We start from the raw sequence: 23,456 nt of genomic DNA, 5'->3' as shown, positions 1-23,456 counted from the left end.
AGTGGCCTGCAAGAGGAGGGGAGGGTTGGGTGTCCGCCTTCTCTGTGACCTAGCTATGAAGTCGTGGGGCGATAAATATGTATGAAATGGGGGAAGTGGGTTCAGGTTATAGAAACGTGCAAGGGATCAACAGAGAAACTGAGGCTGAACAGGCAGCAAGAAACAGATGTGTCTTTTGTGACTGGCGACTAAGCTTGACTACAAGCATAATGTTTAGGGTGAGCCTGTGGGGGACCTGGAGGCTGGAAGACTCTGTCTGTGAGGGACGAGTGGGAGGCCGTGGTGGCTTCCTCTGCAGAAGACATGCAAGCTCCAGTTGTGGGAGACTACATAGGGCTGGGCACGTAGATGGAGTAGGTGGTGGTTGTGGTGTTGTTGGGTATTCAGCCTGTAAAAGCCTGGCTAGAGAGAGATGCACTTGCATGGTTCAGAGAACCAGAAGGAGTTGGCATTAATGTTTGGGCTCATGTGACTGAGTTAGAGCTACTTGAAGGCACTAGGGTGGAACTGGCAGTCTGGCCTGGTGGAAATTTAGAGGCTGACAATTTAGCTGTAGGTATGAGGGACTTGAGACGTTGCTGTCGCTCACACTGAGAGTGGGATTCCAGTGTCAGATTGAAAAGGAGAGTATGTGTGTGTGCTCTTGTATTTATGTTTGATTGCACATCCACTGGAAAATAGTGCACAAACGAAATGGGCCAACCATCCAATGGACTGTTTAGGGAGCATGTTGTTATGATTTCCCATTTGTGTAAAAGAAAAAGAAAAAAAAAATTGCCTACAACTTTCTCTGTGACATGATAGGGTGAAGGTTGGTAGTCACATATCAGATTTGTTGCCACACTGTCACTACTCTGTTCAGTTGTGGAAGTGTTGATGCCATTATTATGACAGTGTATTTTTATCAATTAACTACTGGGGTGACAGGTTGTTTCCCATTACTAAATAAGGTTTCTTGAGCCCAGCAGTGGCCTCATGTAGCGTGATATTCCAAGGAATGAGTCTCTTCCTGACAGCCATTTCCATTTTACATGTTTTTGCAAGTAGGTAGTGGTGCCTCTGATTTTGGAAAAGTTTAAATGTCCAGAAATGCATGTGGCACAACAGCAAATAATAGTGGATGCTTTCAAAAAAGCGGGGTGGGGGTGGGAAATTGGGGAGATTTGGTAATGTTGGTTTAATAGCTTTGGAAAACTGAACTTCTCTCTCTAATTGCTGAATAGATACAGCATTGCAAGGCAGATGCACTGTTTCTTGCCGTAGGGGAGCCATACAGCACCGTAAGATGTTCAGTTTCTCTGATGCCTGTGATGACTGTCTCTGCTGTCGCCTTGAACGTTAGCTGTGGTGGTACAAGGTTTATAATGTGTATAGTCACCTTATTGGGGGTCTTGAGAGGCATGTGGCAGTGGATTAATGTCAAATAGTTGATGCTGGTACTGTCCTCAGTCTTCCACTCTGAGACAAGGATGTTGGACCTGTTTATGAATCAGCTCCTGAGTCACTGCAATTTTCAGTCCAGCTGATTAGGGTAACCTGATCTGGCTTTGGTTTATTCTAGTACACTAGGCTGCAGACCTTCATGGGAGAGTGGTCCTGGTAGCTGGGGGGAGTAACAGCAACAACTTCGACTAATTTTTTCATCTTGCTACTAGGTATCTGTCCACAACAGTGCCAATACTGGAGGCAAACTTCGAAAGCTGAATGTTGTTTAAGCAAATCTGTTTTATTTCCTATAGCTGCGGGTTGACACATAGATTAACCATATATCAGTTGAGAAAGCAATTGCCTGTGCTGAAGTTTTTTGTTTCCTGTAGTAGTATGAGTTGAAGACGCTGTCCTCAGTGTCCTGCAGATTGCTGTTGCAGTTGTGCTGACACAGCTGTTTGGGCTGGGCTGTGATCCAGACTTCGACTTTTGATCTACTTTGGTGCTTTTCGGAAAGAGGGGACACAGTGCTTTACTTTCAGAGTTTATTCACCTTCCTCACCTGGTTCATGGCATGACCCCACAATGTGTTGTAACAGCTAGAGATAGCAGGCTGCAGCTTAGAGGTGAGAACAAAAGTGCTTTCAGCATTTGTAGAGGGAGATGGCTTTGACAGTAGTACTGAGTGAACATACTCTCAAACTGGTGTGAGACTGATGAGTGATAATTGTTTACAAGTGATAAGTGGATTGACAAGATCACAAGTGAGCCTGTGATCAAGCCTTTCCAGTGAGCCAGCTACCAGTTGTGTGATGGATAGTGGGACTTGATTGAATTTGAAGTTGCTGTCCACAGGGGGAAGCTTCTAGGTTGTTGCTAATTTTCTCCACCATGTGGTAATTTATTAAATTAAGTTTTAGAGATGGTACTATTGAACTCAAATTTTAGTTAAGGCAAGAGTTTGTATAGGTTAATTGAAATATTTTCACAATTTGACTTTATTGTATGAAGACAACTGCAAAACCTTAAATGCATTTATCTGTAAACAGTACACAAATTAGGTAATTGAGTTAATTGGCCAACCTTAGAAGGTTGAGGAAAGTAAAGGGGTATAAACAAAAGATAGTAGAGCAGAATTTTGCACCCTGTGCTTTTGTTTTTCACTTTAGTATAATGTTAGTTACTTATGTGGGAATGAAAATCTTTACGTTCAGCTAAATGAAACTGTCGCTTTAAGGAAGACACTATAGTTTACACCCTTCTGTGAACTGTGTTGAGTCCTATTTTTAGTGACTTCTAGGAGGCGAGGACTCAAGTTCAGTGACTGCTAACATAGCACAAATAATATTGTGCCTGATTCTTTGTGATTTTTAAGTGCTTTCTGCAGTCAAGTAATTGAATAGTTAAAGCCCCGTGTTGTTTGAAAGTTCTTGAAATAGCTTTTTTTTTTTTGAAACTACTTCAGAACAAATCTTTATCTTCTTAAAGAAAATTAGTCCTCAGGCTTTCATCTGTTACTCATCATGTGATGATCAGATGAGAATGACCAACTTCCTTTTGCATTCATCCTCATTTATGTTTCTTACAATATATTGTACAAAATGTATTTCATCGCAGTATTGTATATTTGAATATACACTATTTTGGAATTTGTCTTCCCTACATATCAAGAGGTTTCTTATGTAATGATAACCTGCTCTAATTTAAATAAATATTATTACTTCATTATCTTAGTAATTGCACTTGCAACTGGGACTGGTCCCTGGGATCTTTTGTGAAGGTGACCTCTAAGATAATCTTTACAGGCTGAAAGTTAATGCACAGTGAAGGAGTAACGCTTTTTGTTTTAGCAATCTATGCGCGGTTTGTTTTTTCTAGTCAAGTTTTTCTTACTTTTGGTGCTCCCAAAGTGTTGCCAGTTTGTTTTCTTATCAACAGTCTTTTAAAATTAAGAGCCAGAATACTTATTTTTATAGTTCTGTTTAAAGGGCCAAGGTTGTTTTCTTTTTGTTTATTACCTTTAACAAAGCCACATGCAGTTTCTGATGAAGAACAGCCAATGGTATCTGTTTCAGGTATGACCTTCTAATAGCTGTAAACAAAGGTTTTTCCTGTGAATGCTAAATTTTGCAATGTCTTTTCAGGTATGTTGTTTGTGTACTTAAGTGTGTAAGGTACAGAGTCATCACAAGTTATAATGGGACATACAGGATTATAGCAGAGGGTTTATGCTCTGCTGCTTAGGTAAGCATACGGTATAAGATGAACAGTTTTGGGGGAATTGTTTTATTGCAGGTACAGCATAGTTCTATCCAATCTGTAAGGTAAGCTGAATTTTTAACGTGGTCTCCAAAGACTGTTGAAGCATTAGAGATGTTCAGGTCTTTTGTAAATTTTGAAGAGAACAATTAAAACGAAGATTCGTTGTGTAAAGAAAAATCAAATTTTTTTTTCATCAGTTCTCTTGACCTTGATTTACTGAGTGCATGCTTGTGTACATCCCTGGGGAGAAGATAGGTGTTCTTAGTCCCCCTTCAGAATTTTCTAATTGTTTTAAAACACAACTTTTACAGTGACACCAGGTCCTGAAAACATATCTGGAGATGATTAACTCTGGTAAAATTATGTAGATGTCCACAGTATGGCCAGCAGTTATAAATTTTGAGGAATCCTACTCTCTAGGTTTGGAGTAGCATGGTTACCCTTCAAAACTACTGGCCAAACAGCTCTATTAAAAATCTCTCTGCGTGTTTTGTAGCTAGTATAGTTCAAGCCAGGCGATGTCAGATCGCTATACTCTGTGTGCCTTGGAAAGAAAGCAGCGATCCTAAATGATGGAAATGGATTCAGTCTGGGAAGTATTCTTCCACTTCTGTGGAAGAGAATTTCAGAAACAATGTTTTCCCTTGTGTACGAGCATGGAGATGTTAAAGCTTATGATTTAGTTCTTTCACTTGAATTGCTGGCATACTTCTGAAATTCATTACCCGAATAAATGTAATCTATCTGCTAGTATAAAATCAATATTTTTTTGTTCAAAACTTTTTGCACTTCTGAACAGTCAAAACTCAAACCTTGAGGCAGTACCAAGAAGCTATTGGCTTTCATCTGGCTCTGGGATGTTTTAGTTGGCTCTTAGATAGCCAGCTCTTTTTAGCTGGCTCTTAGATGTAGTTAGATTGGATATGAGGAAAAATTTCTTTACTGAAAGAGTGGTTAAATATTGGAACAGGCTGCCCAGGGAAGTGGTTGAGTCACCATCCCTGGAGGTGTTTAAAAGACGTGTAGATGAGGCGCTTAGGGACATGGTTTAGTGGGCATGGTGGTGTTGGGTTGACGGTTGGACTCGATGATCTTGGAGGTCTCTTCCAACCTTAATGATTCTATGATTCTAGTGTTAGTGTTGGGACTTTACAATTGCAGCACCAGGATTTTCAGTGCTTTAATGTTGTTACTGTTGGTAGGGGTGAACTAATTTTAATTATGGCAGGAAGCTTTTTACAGATGATTTGTGGAGTGTGCGCTGCAGTGTTACCTTACTGATATGCCTGGTCCTGAAAGGAACAATCAGTTAGCCTGAGCGATCAGTAGGCTGGCTGTATAACAGAAAAAAGTTATATTTTATCATACAAGCGGTACTTTTAACAGCATTACTGCTGCTTAGTTCCTCATTGTCTTGGAGTGTTAAAGCAGAAGCTCAATTTTATGCTTTTGCATCTTAAACAAACACAGGTTTTTGTATTGAACCTCAGTCAGAAGACAGCATGTGCGTTTCAGAATTTACTTTGATGTTCATGTGGCTGGGTGCACTTCAATGCCATGCATCTCTTTTTCTGCTGATATGTTCATCTCAATAACATTTTGTATGGAATGAGAGGCTGCAAACATATACCCAAAATGCTCATTCTTTTCAAAAAGAGCTTCTGAGGCAAGGGTGCCTTTGTGGAAGTCCTATTGTAGGAGGCAAGAGAAGGGTACCTTTTGACTTTATAATCTTTGTTCTGTTTGTCTTTCATCTACAGGAGTGTCTACAAAAGGAAATCTAAGAACGAGGAATTTGCCAAAATCTAAAAAAAGTGAAACTGAGCTAAAGGTGCCTGTAGCTGTTGCTTCTGTTTCCATGGAACCTGTTAGAAGCACAGGAGATCTGACAGGGCAACAGGTAAGTAAAGGCAAATGTTTCTTGCTCTTAAGCGTGCACATAGTAGAAAAATGGCAGGAAACCTTTAGATTGAAACCTTTTAACAGTTTTAGAGTACTATTATTTTTGCAATCTCTTACACTTTTTGCCCACTTACATGGTGGCTTTCTGGCAAAAATTGCTTTTCCACTGAGATCGCTTGCCCACCTAAAGAGAACAAAGTCTGAACGTGCTAATATATGTAAGTGGTATGTAAATTGGGCTATGTAAAACAGATTATATACATTTCTATGTGTGTGTACAGAGAGAAAGTGAGTGTAGCTTTGAGTAGCCCCTAATCTGTATGTTACTAGCCAAACACGCAAGAAGTTGTGTTTCAGTCTATTCCGTTTCATTGCTCTAGCCATATCACTTAGAAACAAGACTTGTAAAATTCTTTTCAGAGACCTTTTTGCTGTGGCTGCTCATGTTAGTAGGGTAAAATCGCTCTGTGTTTGACAGTAAAAGTTACAAATGCATCTGAGCAGTAGGAGTAGCTTTGTCAGTTGACGTTATCTTTGGCTCTGCTTCGAATTGTCCGGTCTACTCCTGTGACAATAGGTGACGCTTTTCCAACAGTTTATTGCATTAGAAATTTCAAAGCAGTGGGCTTTCCTTTGGAAGGTTATTCTGTATTTTGGTAGGTCTTGTGACATTCAGAAATCTGTTGAGAGATGCCATTTTTCTAACATGATTTGTATAGTACAGTGACTATGTAAGTCATTTGAGTACTCTTAAGTCTCTTGCCTAGTAGTCATCTTGGGCAAGTCTGTAAGTCACTAGGGTTTGGTATCGTCCCACTTACAGGCAGAACCTAAAACTTTTGACTGCTGCTGAATCACTGTTCTGTTATCATGCAGTTAAATCTTGTTCTTCATCTGGGCCAAGATGTCCTTCTCTGTGTCTTCTGTGTGCTGAGTAAATGCCGTGTGCCTCACATGTACGTTCAAAACTCTGATCTGAAGACAGATCACTCAATTCTCATTGCTTTGGCAGTGTCATTGCCCTTCGAATCCTTCAGCGTGACACTCTAATAACTAGTATTCATTTTTAGGGCCCATCCTGGACTTGCCTCTTTCCATTTCTCTGTTTATCAGTACTTGCTTTTAGGAGGCTGGTATGTAACTACCACTTTGCAAATGCTGCTGTTAAGTCACGTGCAGAGACATTTCATAAATAGCCGCCATTATGCAGAATCTTTATGTAGAAGCATCTCTTCATGAGTATCTACAAGCCCGCTGCCTCATAGATGCCTTCATATGTCACTTTAAAATCTGTTTGTTGTATTGTGTGTTGTTTGCATTACTTCGCATTGTTTTGAGAATTTTTACTCCTTTTTCCCCGTGAGAGCTGTTCGGGTAGAAATGGGCTTTGTTCTTTTTATACAATGCCTAACACACCAAATCTTGATTTGAGGTTTTTGCTTTTATAATATTGACAATAAAATGGGTTCAAATCTTTTTCTCTTTTCGGTCTTTTTTAACCTGTTTTTTTCTTACGTTGCCAAATCCTCATGGAAACTTCGTGCTCTAACTTGGAAGATAAGCTCTGAATTACTTGAAACAAACAGAACAAATACATTTTACTTGTTATGGAAGAGGAAGGTTTCACAAAGTTTTTTTGCAAGGAGTTTTCATCACCAACAGAACTAATTTTCTTCAAGGTGGTGTGTACATCTCTAGGGAGAGCTGATTGCTTTACTTTAACGTACTTTGCACTGTTGTACTGGTAGTTCGCTCACCATTACAATTTACCAGAATCCTCTTGTGAAGAGAATGGATTGAGTTTTGCTCTAATATGAATCTTGGCAGAACTGATTTACCTTTTCTTCATTCTGATAGACTTCACTACCACAAAGGAGGATGAGAGTTTTGGAGAAGACTTCAAAAAGATCTTGCTAGCTCTGGAGCTTTTCTGGTACTTCTAATAAATCAGTGGTTTGCTATACTGGCCTTGACCAAAATTTCCCATCTTCCTGCTTCGCATTTGACAGAAGCTGTCGTCTTCTCTCATGCAGATTGTCGTCTTCCAAGGTGTGATTTATAAAGGGAGAGAACCTTCCACTTACATAGTACATTTCATGCAGAAAATACTGAGTTACAAAACTGTATTCTACCCTGAGCTGTGTAGAAAGGACAGAAATCTGGAAAAAGGAGGCTATACAGTTTTGGCCTATATCTCATTTATCATCTTGTTTTGATGGTGGAGCTGTTGCTGTGCATAATTCCACAGCTTCATTTTGACATGTGTTATGGTACAAGCCTGCCTTTGAGAATTTTTTGTGTGCCATTGTCCTGGTTTCAGCTGGGGTAGAGTTAATTTTCTTCCCAGTAGCTGGTACAGTGCTGTGGTTTGGATTTAAGATGAGAACAATGTTGATAACACACCCATGTTTTAGTTGTCGCTAAGTAGGGCTTACACTAGTCAAGGACTTTTCAGCTTCCCATGCTCTGCCGACTGGGAGGGCTGGAGGTGCACAAGAAGCTGGGAGGGGGCACAGCCAGGACAGCTGACCCCAACTGGCCAAAGGGACATTCCATACCATGTGACGTCATGCTCAGTATATAAACTGGGGGAAGCTGGCCCGGGGGGGGGGCTGCTCGGGAACTGGCTGGGCATCAGTCGGCGGGTGGTGAGCAATTGCACTGTGCATCACTTGCTTTGTATATTCTTTTATCCTTGCTTTGGCATCACTTGCTTTGTATATTCTATTATTATTATTATTATTATTGTTATTATTTCAATTATTATACTGTTCTTATCTCAACCCATGAGTTTTCTCACTCTTTTACTCTTCCACTTCTCTCCCCCATCCCACCAGGGGGGAGAGCGAGTGAATGGCTGTGTGGTGCTCAGTTGCCGGCTGAGGTTAAACCACTACAGCCATCTGTCCATACCTGTGGGTGATACAAAAAAGCACAGACTAACTTTTCAGATTTTCTTCTTCATCCCACAGATGTTTGTCTGACAGTATGTACATAGGTTTGGGTAATCGCTTGAGGTACCTTCAGTTAAAATCTTTCACTAATGTGATCAAACTACTGCCTCTTTTTTGAGTTAAAAATGTCCTGTAACTTTTTATTTTTCTTAAAGAAGTTACATCATTTAGCTGCTAAAAAAAAAATAATTTTCAGATGCTTTTAGCGTGGGAAATGGAAATCCTTCAACCATATGTTTAGTTGAAGTTAAATTCAGTTAAGTTAAAGACATTCTCTCTTCATTTGTGTGACTGCAAATAGCATATGTTTGGGAAGGAAACTGTGAAATCAAATGTCCCCTTGAAAAGCCCTGAAGTCTGATTTGCCTTGTGAAACTCCATTTATTTTATATTTTTTTGAGGAAAATACATTGAAATTAAAATAAGTGTATTGAAGGGTCAGGTCCGTATAACACGAGTCTGTATAAAATCATCACTTATTTCAAAAGTGACATAGTCCTTTAATTGTTTCAAACAACTGTTCAAGAAGCAATTAGCTAAAAATGGAAGGGGGCACCTCCTCTCTGATGTGTGTAGGTCAGCTGCCATTACTGCTAATGAGGGGAGAGAAGCCCAGTGTTTGCTTTATATGCACAGAGGTTGTTCTGTGCTGTATTGTGTTAACTTGGCCAAACTGCAAGGCATTTGGTAGTGTTCTTGTATCTCATGTTAAGCACTGTATGCGCTCAGGGAGGTTTGTAATATTTGTAGGTTTGTAAAAGTCTAAACTGAAAATAACTAAGTCAGATTAAGTGGAAATATTTAAACTTGCCAAAATCTTGGACAGAACAGCATAGCTGTTATTGCTGCTTTCATCTTGGGATTCTTATTTTGTGCTTATTGCTAGCACTGGAGAACTGAGTCACCGATGACAGAAGTTTTTGATAAATAAAAACAATTTAGAACTTAGAACTGTTTCCTGCTTGGAAACACCCCAAACCGGTAATGACAATAACCGCAATAATACAAGGGACTGTTGCAAACACGAACAGCAATATGCCCTCTGGTGGACATTGATAACAAATACTGCAGTTCTCAGTGTGATAAAGAAATGCATTAAAAGAACTGAAGTACTGAAACATGTTGAAGGTTTGTTTTGAGAAGAAGTAGTAAGTAGAAAGGTAGCAAATAAGTGGTTAAAAACAAATGATAGTGATGTGTGGGAAGGGTGTGTACTTTTCTGTGTATTTTTTTAATAGGATTTTTTAATAGGATTTTTAAAGGATTTTTTAAAATCCTTTGAAATAAGGACTTACCTTCTACTAAAGATATATTGCATGCTTTTTTTGCTATTTTGTATGCTTTGGTTATAAATGCTAAGGTGGAATTTTTTTTCTTACTCTTTATTTTAGGATCCTAATATAATGAAGTTTGAACTTGGATTTTCATATCGCTGCACTAGATTTCCAAGTCATGAGAACCTACTGCTCTTTACCTAGTATGAATCAATGAATAGTGCGTCTTTAAAACTTTACCCAACATGTTTAGTATTGAAGCTAGCAGCTTGCATTTGAATTACAAGTCTCTTAAAAGAATTCTCCACAGTTTGGTAATTTGTTTCACTGGACTGGACTTATGTTTTAAAAAACATGTATTTTATTTCCAGTTGGAGTTTGTCTACTTTCAACTTCTAATTATGAGGTCTTGAAATGCTTTTAATATCTTACAAAATATTTGTTCTCCTTGAAAGATTACTTTCTAAAATGTTACTTTAAATTTTCAGGTCATTAATGAAGGAGGAATGAAGAGTGCTTCTTTAAAGGATTTGTGTCCTGAGGACAAGAGACGCATTGCAAACTTAATTAAAGAACTTGCCAGGTAAGAATAAGCATCACCTGAAAATGCATTATGTTTAAGGAGAGTCATTCCTCTAATTAACATCAAGCAATGTAGAACTGCATTATGGAACTGAATATTTGTAAAAGGTAATTTTTCTTGCTGGTAGAGGTATGAACAGTGAAGCAGCCTGATTGGTTTTTCCTTGCTTCCTGACCCAAAATCCCCTAAACATATTGAAAACAAGAGCCAAAGTTTTGTGACCTGCAGTAGTTCATTCATATAAACCTAGTCACAGGGCTAGGGTTTTGTTTGCTGCTTGTATCGTGTGCTTTAAGTAAATGCATGTTGTCTTCTGGAAATGACAAACTGTTGATATGAAACTTGTAGTGCTTATTTGTCAGGGGTAAGGTTTTATATGGAATGCCACATTAAAGGTGGATTGGTGATGTCATGGCTGAAACATGTGCAAACACGGGCAAATACCTATTAACATGTAGAGCAATAAAGAGTCCAGTGTAATTTTAACTTACCTAGCCAAACTTTATTTTGCTTTGATTAATTTCTTCAAGTTCTCCCTATTCTTTGAAAGGAGAGGCTGAAATAGTGCAAGTTTCACAGCTTTAGCAAAAGTTTTTTTCTAAGTTTCATTCCAGTGCTAGTTGCATTCACGAAGATAAATGATGTGAAAAACAGGTTGAATTTGAGTGAGGAGATTTTTCTCCCCCTCTGTGTCACTAATGCTTCAGAATCTCTGGGAATCTGCTTCTTGCACAGTGGCTGTAAAATTGAGAAGAAGCATGTGGAACTTTGGCAGGCTTTCTCACAACACCAGAGGGGAAAGTCTTGTGAGATGGTCTCAGGTCCTTTGGGCTAAAAGTTAGTGTCCATACTAAGAATTTATAAAGGCAAAGGTTTTCTAGAACACAATGCAAGTTCTCAGGTATTAATAAAATGCTTTTTGCCATAGATTTCATATGTCTATGCAATAATTGGCAAGCATTACTGTCCTTTTTATACAGGAAGATTTGGGCAGAGAAATTGTTATTTGCTCAAGGTCATGCAATGAGTCTCTGATGCAGCTAGGAATATTTTCTCTCTGATTATCCTCATCCAGTGAACCATTTTGCCTGCTAATAATTTGTACCAATATAGGATTTCTTGCTATACAGTATTTCAGTAAATTCTGAAGTTCTTCATGCTTACAACTCTATTTTATCCTACCTCATGTGTTAGAAAATGTCTAGTTAAGGCTGTCATAAAGAGTAGATTGCTGGGAAGCTTGGTTACAAATTGTCAGATGTTGGAGCTATTTGGACACTGTTGCCACTGTTGATGTATAGACGTATATTCTAATATTAAAAAAAGCCTTTTATTACATTGTTCCTCATAACACACTGCTCCCTAGTGAATAGTAGTACACTAACTCATTTGAGCATGGGATTCTTCTTAAATCTCAGATGCTGTGATTTTTCCCTGAGGACAGTTTGATATTTCTGCCTGACATTTCTTTGAAGAAAAATAGAAGGTGCAGCAACATTAATTTTGAAAAGTAAAATTAGTGGAACACTATTATTTTATACTTAGTTCTCTTTTATTTTTAAACCTAATCGTATTTTTATTGGATGTAATTAAAAGTCCTTTGCAGAGTAATAGGGAAGTTGAACTTCAGTTCTGCTCACCTCGTCACTTTTTTAAAACTCTCCATAATTTTCATCCCTAGTTGTGCAATGATGGAGGGTTTTTACATGCAGTAGAACATTCTTTGCTATTTCAGAGAAGAAAAAGAACCAGGAGAATACTGAAAGTTTTCCAGGAAGACTGTCCTGCAGTAAATAATTGGAATAATAAAGATCTCACTTGACCAGAGCTATACTTCACTGTTCCTTATTTTGCTACTATTTATCAATGAAAATGATGGTAGTTCGGACTAATTCTTGCATGTTTATTGCAGGATGGTGGACAGAAATAGATTGCTCAATAACTGTCTGCATGAAGACGGTTTTAAAGTGGTAAAATTCTGTCTGCATGGGAACCGGTAGCAAAATATGATTAACTCTTGGGGCTTGAATTTCAACGAAGTCTTGCTTGAGCAGTTCAGGATATTGGTCTTTCCCCTGAATTTTGCGACTGCAGATGGAGAGCTAACGTACTTTTCTTTCTATTGCTATTCTTAATTCTATTCCTGCAACTCTCATTCCCAATGTGCTTTTGAACATTGGGAAGGTGTGTGCCTGTGCATTAGCTAATATGCTGCAGGGAGAGACTTTGTCTTGGTGTGAGTAAATTCTAACGCTGGCTATATTATTTTCCTTTCCTTTGAGGAAATCAGTTACTGGCCTGTAATGCTCTGCTGCTGGGGATTCCAGTGGCTGACATCATGTGAGCTGTGAGGGACAGCTTTATGAAATTGAATTTTGAGACAGGGTCGAAAGAAAGGACTCAGCTGTATCCTTTCTAATTCTCCCTTCTAGGCTAAATAATCTTAGTTTTTGCTCTGTGCTGCCACCTGTAAATCTAACCATTATTTTGCCTTTCTTTGAACATACCCAGTCTATCTTCCCTCTTCAGATGAAAATAGAGAGGCAAACTGGATCCAACGTTTGACTTGAATGTTGTAAATTTGAATTTTTTTTATTGTGTCAGCAGATTCTTTTCAAATTGTTTTTGTAGGGGAATTTCTGAGTAGAATGAGTCATGCCCATGAATGCCAAAGTGCTTTGTGAGTAAATAGGAAATTCTTGAGTGTGATCAGCCATTATTTTCAAAAAGCACCAGCATGCACCTTCGTGTTTTCAGCAAGGTGCTGCTGGTGTGGTGGTGAAAGTGGCAGGCACAGACAGAACAAATTCTAGCTGTCCCTACAAGCAGAGTCCTTTTAAGAGGCAAAAAAGACTTAGAGCTTTCATTACTGCAGGCCACTCCTGAAGCAGTCATCAGCTTACGTAATGAAATGAGCAGTGACACGGTGAAGATGCTGAAAGATTCCTACCCTCGTACTCTGCACCAATGTCAGGGCACATTAGGCGCTTCCAAGAGGGACCAGCGCAAGGTCCCCTGGGACCTAGCCGGTTGACTGTTGAGCCTTAAGGATTTGCTGGACAGCACCCTTAGAATGGTTACAAAGTATTCTGGAGTGAAATATTTTAAGTGATCCGCAGGTTTTGAAAGCTCTCTCTGTCTCAGCATTTGGCTAAATAAAGAGGGTCATAGCTTGCTTTGCAGAGAGAGTGTGTGTGTGTGCACTTGCAAGCATTCACCTCACTTCTGATATATAGCCATAATACTGTGACTTCCTGGCTCCTCCTATGACATGTACATCATAAATACTTCTTCCCTGCCTGCACAGTTCACATATGCCTGTACAGCTCATATATGCAATTTGCTTTTGAATGAACAGAGGTATTGACTAAGCGATGTAGAATGATTCATAAAAGTTTAATTTTTGCTTATAGTGGTGAGAATTGCTATCTAACTACTTTGTATTCTTTCTTTCTTCAGATAAGATAACAGCGAGCCAGCTTTCTCCATGATTGTCTTTGCAAACAAATCTTCCAAAGCAATTTAGGTAGAAAGGTATCATAATGCCCTTATCCACCCAAGGAAGGGAGCGATTGCCTTTTTCAAATGAGATACAAGATCATTTTTGCTATCAGATTAGTGTGTTTCTGGCAAAGACCACTGGCATGCCCAGAATGACTTGTACCTGGCAGCTAGTAAAACGGCCTTCAGACAGTCCTGTGTTCCTTATTGAGAAAACGCTTCCTCCTTTCCAAGACCTTGGATTCCTAAATCCTTTGTAGGGTGCTGGCAGTCTGGGATGCTAGTCTTTTCTACTGGCATTGCTTTATGTGGACTTTTTATCCTGATATGAAGATGAAATTGACCAACTAAAATTGAAATTTTTCCAACAAAAGGTGAAAATAGGAATCAAACCAGAAGGTTAATTTGGTTACAGAACTGGAAACCATTACAAAGGAGGACAGTAAAACTATTGTTGTGTATATCTGCTGTTGAAGTGTTTTTCTTCCAGCACTTAGGATCTTGGAAGGACAACTTGCCTGTGGAAGCCCATATTACAAATCTGCAGTGTTTAGCCTCTTAGGTTGCCTTCTTTCCTGGGTTACCCTACCTCATATTTAACCAAATTGTTACCTGGCTTTGACTGCAATGTCAAGATCTTTTTTTGTGTGTGCTACTTTAGGAGACAATATTGTGCTGCAGTTCTCTTAATTGGTCAGGCAGTGAGACTGCAGATGAGATATCCCTAAGCTTGTCTGGAAATTACTTCTTGTTGATAGGTAAAGCATGCCTAGGATTATTGTATCACCAATCACACTTACCTTTTGTGCTTAAAAAGTCATTTGTAGCTATAAATTCATGCTGTGAGATCTAGTTTTGTATTATTTTGCAAGTTGCATATCATAAGATTTATCCGTTGTGCAGCAATTTCAATTATGTTTTGGGATTGTTGGTTTTTTTGTTAACTTTTTTAATTTATACAAACTGCCCAAGATACTTGAGTAAAACATATCAGATTCGTGAACAGTGTCCTTAGACAGAAAATGCTGCCATTCTCTTTTCCTGCAGTGCTGGTATTAAAAGTCACTTTGCTCAGTTCTGCCAGAGGCATGTTGTCATCAACTCTGGCATGAAAACTTCTTGTTTCATCTTTTTGGAGCCCATCTTTCACTTGGAATACCTGATTTCATTCCATGGATCCTGCGCGTGCTGGGCTCTGCGTGATGCCCTTATCTTGGTCCTTGCTCCATTTTTCCTCCCCTGTGGTCTTGCCTGTTCCAGATGCCATTCTTTGCTTGGAATGTAAAACCTCTGGTTTTCAAGAATGGTCACCAAAATATTTTTGTTTGCTAGCTAGTTGGCAGACTAATATCAGGTGAGTGTTCCCTAAAAGATAAATGTTCCCAATGAGTATAGGACTGATCAGTGAAGTTTCCAGTGTTTCTGTCTCTGCTTTTTGTTTATTTTGTCTTCTGTCTTAACTTGCTCCGCCATGGTTCTTAATACATTCAGATATCGCTTGATAAAAGCTCAATTTTTTCTAACATTTTTAAAAAAATAGAAAACGCTATTTTTAATTTGCTTTTTCAGCTCTTCTTTTCTTTGTAAAGATTGTAAGTGCCTTCATTCCTGAAGAGTTCTTTTGAGTTTTGTCCCTACTGTAGTGTTGATATGAGTATTATCATGGCTCTTTCTTGTGCATGCCGGTTTTTCGTTAGACAAATAAAACTTGTCAACAAGTGCTGTTGACCTGTGCAGTGCTTCAAAAATTCCACCTGGAGAGCATCATTCTTACTCAGTAGAATGAGTCAGTGTCATCAGCAAACTTGTTGATCAATTCCTTCTTCAGTTTAGACAGTCAGAACCACTAGTATCAGGAGTAGACACACCATAATAATTGGAACTGTTGAATTAGGAGTTAATTTGAACCCTAAGGCTGATGTCCTAGGAGGGTTTTTCTTCAACTGCATTATGAATTTTTCTTTTCCTACAGTGTCTTGTAAAATAAAATTAAAATCTTTATTTCGATGCGTCTAGAATGACATAAGCTTTGAAGTGTTGAATTTAAAACAAATCTTGAACAAAGATGGTGTGTATCCTGTGACACAAGATAGGTGAATGTAAGTTGCATGCAAGTGGAATAATTCTACTGATGTGTCATCTTCACTCTCAGCTGTCAGTCCTCTATTTGTTCCTGGAAAGAACGATAACGGAGCTGGACACCAGTGTGTTGCCCAACAGAGCAGTTGTGCCCTTTGTAGTTGCTGTGCCTTCATTCTTTCACTGCTCTTTTCTGACCACGAGCAGATGAAAAGTGGGTGAAAATCCTTTTGAGGAGCATTATAAGCCTTGTAATATTTCTGTTTGGCATCAGTGAAGTCTTTCCTAGTTCTGCTAAAAAAAATCTGTTCTTTACTGCTGGAAGGCAAAGAAATATGTATATAAAAAAAATCTCACTGAGCTATGTATAGGATGTGACATAAACCCAGCATAATCTGATGACATTCTTGTATTCCTTTTCTCTAACTTACTTTTGCCACCTCCTGTGAGTAACTGTCTTCTATATCTCGCCTGCCCTTTATGGGCTGTCTCCTGCTTTGTGATACATACACACATACTGCCACGTTTCTTCTAAGATCACTTACTGTTCTCCGTCATTTACTGCATAAGATATGTGGCACAATATATTCATGTGTCTGGGAGTATGACAGCTTGCTGTGATCTGTGTTAAATACAAACACAGCACGCGAATGTGATGCAGACTGATACAAGCAGCAAATCACAGAATCTAGAGATGGGTAAAAGCTGCTAGGTTTAGTCTAATTTCTCTAGTGCTCTGGTCTTTCTTACCTTATCTTATTTTCTTATACTGTTGTTTGATTTTAATATTCTTAGGTGCTAGCATGGCCCAGTGTTTCAGTTGTCCTGAACCTTTTTCCAATGCAGCATCACTCCTGCAGTTAGTAAGAAAGTTTCCTTCCTTATGTAGTGCCCTGGAGATGATACTTGTCCTCTATTTCCCTTCTGATCTCCCCCCCGCCCCCGCGGTTCTTGTTTTCTTCCTGTCTTTCATCTACATGGTCATTGCTGTCTTCATCGTCTTTTTCTAACTGACGGTTTTTATTCCCTGTTCTCTACTTTCTTTTTCTTTTACCCTAAGAAACAGGAAGCATTCTTGCATCTTTCACTGGTTATGTGAAGGAAGGTCATATATCCTGTAGTTACTTATCTCGTTGCTCTAGATTCAGAGAAAACAAACTGGTTGTGGTTAGATGCAAAAGCCTGGGTCTGCAGCCTGTGGCGTATGTACCGTAGTTGTAACTGCCTTGGGGAGCAAGGATGTATGGTAGATAGTTTTCAAAAGTTTGTTGCCTGCTTAACTAAGGAGTATGTAGGTGTTGGGATGGATCCAGAGTTAATACAGCTGTTTCCTTTCTCATTCTTTATCTTCTGATGTGTGCACACCCCTTTTGACAGCCTTTGAGTGGAGGGATAGGGGCCTGGGAATGAGCTGATGAACGCTGCCAGGGACAGGATTGTAAATGAGACCATGGGCATCTGAATAGTGGAATGTTTTTGTGCTGAATCCATGACTTTTTTGTGTAATTTAGAAACTTTCCAACTAATAGTTTGTTCCAAGCTTTCAAACCGCTCTAATTTACAGAATTTGATTATATGCTATATGTTATTTTTCTCCCTCCAGGTTTGTAGAGAAAAGGTGTGAGTTTCAGTATTATTAATTATTTCCAGCATCATGCAGTCTGCTCGAGCTCTTTTGGGAAGGGCTGTGGGTTGATCTTAGCGTTGGGGAATACTGCCTGTCTATAGTTCACCCCAGGGGGGTGACCCAATTGTGGTATTTGTGGTTTTTCCACTGGAATATTGGAACAAAGCTGTGCCCTCTTAAGGGAAACATCACGATGTCAAATGGATGGCTCGGTCCCTGAATGGAGTTCTCTGTTAAGAATGTCAGTGAGTCTGATGGGACGGGTAGAAGGCTTAGTCCAATGCCTATATATTTTTTTTTTTAATATATTTTTTCCCCCCTTTTACTCTTCCTATAGGACGGTTCCACTTAAAAGAAGTTAAAATTGAAGTTTTCTGAAAGTTGTGCTGCTTTGGTCTCCTGTCACCTGTGTTGTGGCAGCTTTTTCATCATCATAAAAGACTGAACTTTAAGAGCCTTCAGCAACAGAAATTACCTAAATGCAGAGCAATAATATTTATTAGTGTAAGCTCATTACTTAATATTTTTGTAGAGCTTTTATAGAACCATGATTCCCAAGCCATGTTTTTTAGCATAGTTACAGGATCATCTGTGCATAATGGTGGTCTTGCCTATGTGATACCAGAATAATTGTCTTTACAGCCTGCTCTTGAGGTGCAGAATAAACGATCATTGTAAACCTTTCTCACATTGTCATCTTTTAATCTTGATCCAATTATTTATGCTGAGCAGCAAGATACAGGGTGCCATGGCCCAGAACAGAAAGGAAAATTTACTCCCATGGCTAGATACTTTAAAATCCCCGGAAGAGGACAAACTGTTTTGTTTGGAGAAAACTAATAAGAAAAATGATTCCTTTCCCAGACTTGTATTTGACCAGTAAATGTGAAAGAAGGATTAGTTTATAGATTAAGAAACAGAAAAGTTTTTCAATTTCCTTCCTGTCTCAGCAGCTAAGCTCTCCCATTTGAATTGTCTGTCTACATGCCCTAGGCTTGTAAGGGTCCCCGTGTGTCTTCATTATGGCTGCAGGGAATCAGACTGCACAAATCTAATTGTGGGTTCAGGTCCTTACTTTGTTGTTCCATGCTGTCCATTAATGTACATGTACTCTAGTGATGCCAGTGTCTTTGAAAAAGTAAGGTATTGCATAAAGTCATATGCATCTTCCAGTGTAATATAATAAACATTATGAGTTACTAACCTGTTTAAGGGTGGAGAGGGTGATATCTATTTACCTGGAAAGCAGAGGAGTTTGAAGTCAGGCACTGTGGTTATGGGCATGTATTTTATTTCTCTCAAATTCTTTTCAGGGTAAGTGAAGAAAAGGAGGTGACAGAAGAACGGCTGAAAGCTGAACAGGAGTCATTTGAGAAGAAGATCAGACAGCTAGAGGAACAGAATGAACTTATCATCAAGGAAAGGGAAGATATCCTTTAAAACTATGTGCAGGGGCTCACTGTCTGAAATAAAAAGTGAACTACAGAGAAATAATTGTTCTAATTTATGGCAGAGAATAAATCTGCATGTGCTGCCATTCAAAAGCAATCAGAGAGATGACTTGTCAGCATGTGACGCTGGTTCATTTGAGCTTAAAACTGCCATCCAGCTGTTCCTACGATGTTGTTTTGCTATGAAATAGATATTTGTCAACTAAAAATGACAATAAGGAATTTATGCATTAAAATACGGTTATAGATTCATTTTTTTTACTTAATCCTGTTAGGTTGTAGTAATTGAAGTCTAGAACTTGCATGGTATTCCAGTGCTCTTCGTGTCTGGAGAAAGATGACTTACACTGAAGGCATTTAAACTGTATATATGTTCTAGGAGGTTTAGCCAGTTCAGACTTTTTTTTGGTGTTTGTTCGTTTTTTTTATACAAAGTTAGCTCGTTCTCTTTTCTTGCAGGCTGTGACTTCCATTTTTGTTGAGCTGCGTATGCTTAGTCCCAATCCTGGAATATCACATGCAAAGTCAATGTTGCAGGGATTACAATTTTCCTTCAGTGTGGTGTGACAGACCTTTACAAAATGCTCTTGTTCATTTCTCTTCCAAATCTTTGCTATTGATGCTTTCTTGTTTAGTTTCTCAGAAGGCTAACAGTTGACTACAGTGGGATATGGAAGAGAGTGCTGCAACTACAGCAAAAGCAAATAGTATGTGATTCATCAGGAGCTGTATTTCAAGTAGGGAGGATACTAATGCTATTTTAAAAAGCATTGATGAAACCTAGTGTGCAAAACTGTTTTCAGTCCTGAGTCATCCCTTGTTCAAGTAAAAAATGAAGTTAGTGACAAAAGTTGCGGAAAAGGGCTACTTAGGATGATTTTCTGAGAAGAGACTAAAGTGCGTATGCTTATGAATAGTGACTGGACATATGGAAGTAGGTCGAGATGGTGGTAAGGTGAATATGGGGGACAGAATGATGAGACAAAAAGGGACTCTTCAAGCTACAGGCCAGTGTTGGAACAGAAATAAATGGAGGTAAAACAGTCCACAAAGTCCACATGAAGTTAGAGGAAGGTTCCTGAAAATTTGAGCAATCATATTTCATAGTTTAGCACTGGATGGCTCAACAAAGAAAAGCTTTTTTGTGATGGAGCTTGGTTGGCTTATGAAAGGGATTCAGTGATATGTTGTCTCTGTCAGCAGGGGGTTGCCCTTGATGACCCAGAAGATCCCTTGTAGCACAGCAGCACTTATATCAATAGAAAGAATTTGGTCTGTTTGTACTAAATAATATACACATCAACAAGTTTAGCCAGCCATGGAACAGTTCCTGGAAAATATTAAGTCTGATGTATTTAAGAGCCATTAGATGTGACTACAACTCTTTTACATTGATTTCACTGAAGTCAGTATTCTGTTGTATGTTAGGTCGTGTATTCAGTCAGCTCATGAATGTGGGTGGGATGTATGTTCCTGATTAATATTTTTTTAATTTATGCACATAAAGCTTTCACTAATTCATCTGAGGTTTATTTGGCTACTGGGAAGTAGGCATGCTTGCTTGGGATTTTTTGCTTGTTTGTTGTTGGGGTTTTTTTGTGGGTTTTTTTTTGTTCTCCCCCGCGCCCCCCTTTACTAGACATAGATTACACAAGCATGAATACTTTTTCAGAAGTCTGGTAGACATGGCAGAAGGTTAATGCATGCAATTTTACACTTCATAAAACTCTGTAAAACCTAGAAATATAAAACAAGGTTATAATTTAAAACAATATAATTTTAACTAGTGCAATACTTGCCTGTCATGCATGAATGATTCAAGATCCTCAACGTACCTCTGATCAGTTAATTTTTTATCTTAAAGCTTGTTGCAGAGACAAGAAATGGTAGAAATGACTTGCCGAAGTTGAATACAGATTCTAGCTATTTTCAAGTACAGCAACTTGAAATTCTTGAAGTTCTTCTGAAATGTACAGAATAAGATATCAGGGATATAATCCCATAAGAAAAAAACTTCAAGTGTGGTAAAATCAATTTTACTTAACTTTCTTCCCCCTGTCCCTCCCCCAAACCTAACTTGTTCTCTATAAAATTACTTTATCTAGCCCAGTATTTAAAATTACCCTACAGTAATAAATTGGTGCTTCTGATATAACTGCAGCTATCCAGTGAAGTGTAATTTCAACCTAGTAAAGGTTTAATTTGAATAGCACCGGGAGTGAGTTTTTTTTTTTTAAAGCAGCATGTGTTTTGTTGTTTGGTGGTGGTTTTTTTTTTCTTATGAAGACTCTTGCAGCAAAGATATGCTTTGTGTGCTTGAAATCCCTACTTTAAAGGCAGATCTTCCTCATTTTGTTGTGGTTGATTTTTTTTCTTTTTTTTTTAGAAGCTATGTGGACCCATCCATTTGAATTCATTGCTGTTGAACTATGACAAAAGCTTTGGGGGTAAGGGGAGTAGCTGGTATGCAGTGGTCTCACTCCAAAACTTTGAGTAACTTACCAGTATTGAAAAAAAACATATCTGTCTGCAGACTAAGCTTACATTTGCTTTGGAATTGGTCAGTGCTGTCTGGGTAGGGAACAACAAAATTTAATGCAAACTTAAAGTCAATTCTATCCTTCCATTGCAGTTGAAACTTTGAGTAGTTCTTACTAGGGCATGCATTAATGGAGGTCAACCCTGATGAGCACGCTGTGAATCGTAAATAGGCCAGCCTGTTGTCAGGGTTGCCAAATACTTATTATCACAAAATTAAGGAAAATTAGGGTTTTCAAGTAGTTGTCTGGTCTACCCCTTTTCCCTAAAGCAGTATCGTTAGACCTGTCGTATTACCTTATAATTCGGTCAAAAGTAGGTATTTTGGCTTAGTTTTTCACAGGACATTCCCGCTTGAAACAGACTTCTTTCAAAAGAACTTTGATCTAAAGCGTTTCAACCAGTTCCAAAACTGAAAGAGGATCAAACCTTTATTTTTTTCTGTAATTAACTCTTGTAGCCTTCTTCCTAAAAGGTTCTAGTGCTGCTGTTCTTTGGAGATGTGATGCTTAGCGGTGTAAGGTATGCATGCTGTGATGACATCTTTTGCTGTTCTTACTAAAATCCGTACAATTGGGCCAAACTGGAAAATCCAGTAACAGGTGCTCCCATTCTTTTGATGGCTTCCACAATGAAAGCATCTTATAGCTATGAGGATGGGAAAACAGTGGAAAAAATGAATCTTCTGAAAGGGAAGATTAAGCAGGAGGTAGAGGGGAAAACGTAAGTGGAGGCTGTACTGGGGAAGTGAGAACTGGAACGTAGCTGGAAGGAAAGACTTGGAAAAGGAGGTTGGGCTGGGCATGACTGATGTGAAAGAAGTAAAGCCTGTGGCTGACGAGTTCAAAAGTGTTTGGGATAAGCAGTCAGGGTTAAGGGAGAGCCAGGTTGGAGGCAGGTGGCCTAGGATCAGTCAGATGATTGTGAGACAGCTGATGAAAGCAGGGGTGTGTCTGTTCAGTGTATTCTAGCACCCTCCAAACTTTGAAACAGAACTTGGGACTAAGCTTATGTGAGAAGGCTTACCATGTGTAACCTAGCTCCGTGTCTTCCTCAGCATCTGCTCTTAGTGTTTGTCTTCTCTTTGCTTCTGTATTCCCAGGTCATGATGGATACATACCGGGTGACTGAACACTGCTTCTAGCAGCAATCTAAATTCTGGCATTGCCTTTGGGGTGTTTGACTTGCAACTTCAATGTTCTTATTTTTGTTTTGCTTGCATTTTCAGAATAAGGGATGAGCAGTGTGTACCATGTTATGCTCTTCGGCTACTTGCACTGCCCCTTCTTCCACTTCTGCTAGGAGCTGTTAGGAGAAAAGCTTCTGGCTTTTCCTTTTTTTTTCTGGCATACTTTCAAGCACCTATTATTAATTTAGGTCCCAAATATGATTTAATTTAAGAAACAGGAAAATATCTTTTGTAAGATGCCCCAGTACTGTCATGATAGATGTCTTAGGAAAAAAATGATAATAATGAGATTATTAAGAAACAAATACTACTGTTATTTCAAAGCCCAAAGAAATTATGTTATGGTCTTTAGCTTTTCTTGTTATCACCGTTAAGAATTTTTTTCATCTAAATTTGATGGTGTTGCATAAATGAAGAAGCAAAAACAGCCTTAACATTTCTGTAAAGATTTATTAATTGGGGAAGAGGAAACTTCTTTTAAAAAAAAATAATTTAAAAAAAATGGTTATTGAATTCTAAGCTATGCTGAAATTATCATTTTGGAGACAAAGAATAGGGAGGTAAAGGAAAGAAGAGATTCTGTTTATTACAAACTTATTTTTTTTCTTTTTGCGAATGTAAACTCATCAGCTCTACTAAACCGCTGTTTTAGTTTATATTTAGAATGT

The 23,456-nt window shown here is 38.7% G+C and overlaps 2 protein-coding genes across 2 annotated transcripts in view; one reads left to right on the top strand and one right to left on the bottom strand.

Moving 5' to 3' along the window:
• TPGS2 (tubulin polyglutamylase complex subunit 2) overlaps window positions 1-1,402 on the bottom strand; it is a 24,431-nt gene extending 23,029 nt beyond the window's left edge. The window contains exon 1 of the mRNA XM_009331559.1: window positions 1,259-1,402. Coding sequence (XP_009329834.1) covers window positions 1,259-1,402 — 144 coding nt within the window. The remainder of the gene's footprint in view (window positions 1-1,258) is intronic.
• A 600-nt stretch (window positions 1,403-2,002) lies between these two features.
• KIAA1328 (KIAA1328 ortholog) overlaps window positions 2,003-23,456 on the top strand; it is a 148,432-nt gene continuing 126,978 nt past the window's right edge. Inside the window, exons 1-5 of the mRNA XM_009331558.1 lie at window positions 2,003-2,054; window positions 3,405-3,503; window positions 5,451-5,590; window positions 10,309-10,403; window positions 18,924-19,039. Of these exons, the coding sequence (XP_009329833.1) occupies window positions 2,003-2,054; window positions 3,405-3,503; window positions 5,451-5,590; window positions 10,309-10,403; window positions 18,924-19,039 (502 nt within the window). The remainder of the gene's footprint in view (window positions 2,055-3,404; window positions 3,504-5,450; window positions 5,591-10,308; window positions 10,404-18,923; window positions 19,040-23,456) is intronic.

Source organism: Pygoscelis adeliae, unplaced genomic scaffold (assembly GCF_000699105.1).
Source record: "Pygoscelis adeliae isolate BGI_AS28 unplaced genomic scaffold, ASM69910v1 Scaffold68, whole genome shotgun sequence".
NCBI lineage: Eukaryota > Metazoa > Chordata > Aves > Sphenisciformes > Spheniscidae > Pygoscelis > Pygoscelis adeliae.
The sequence above is the reverse complement of the archived record's forward strand: the minus strand, read 5'-3'. Positions and strand labels throughout refer to the sequence as shown.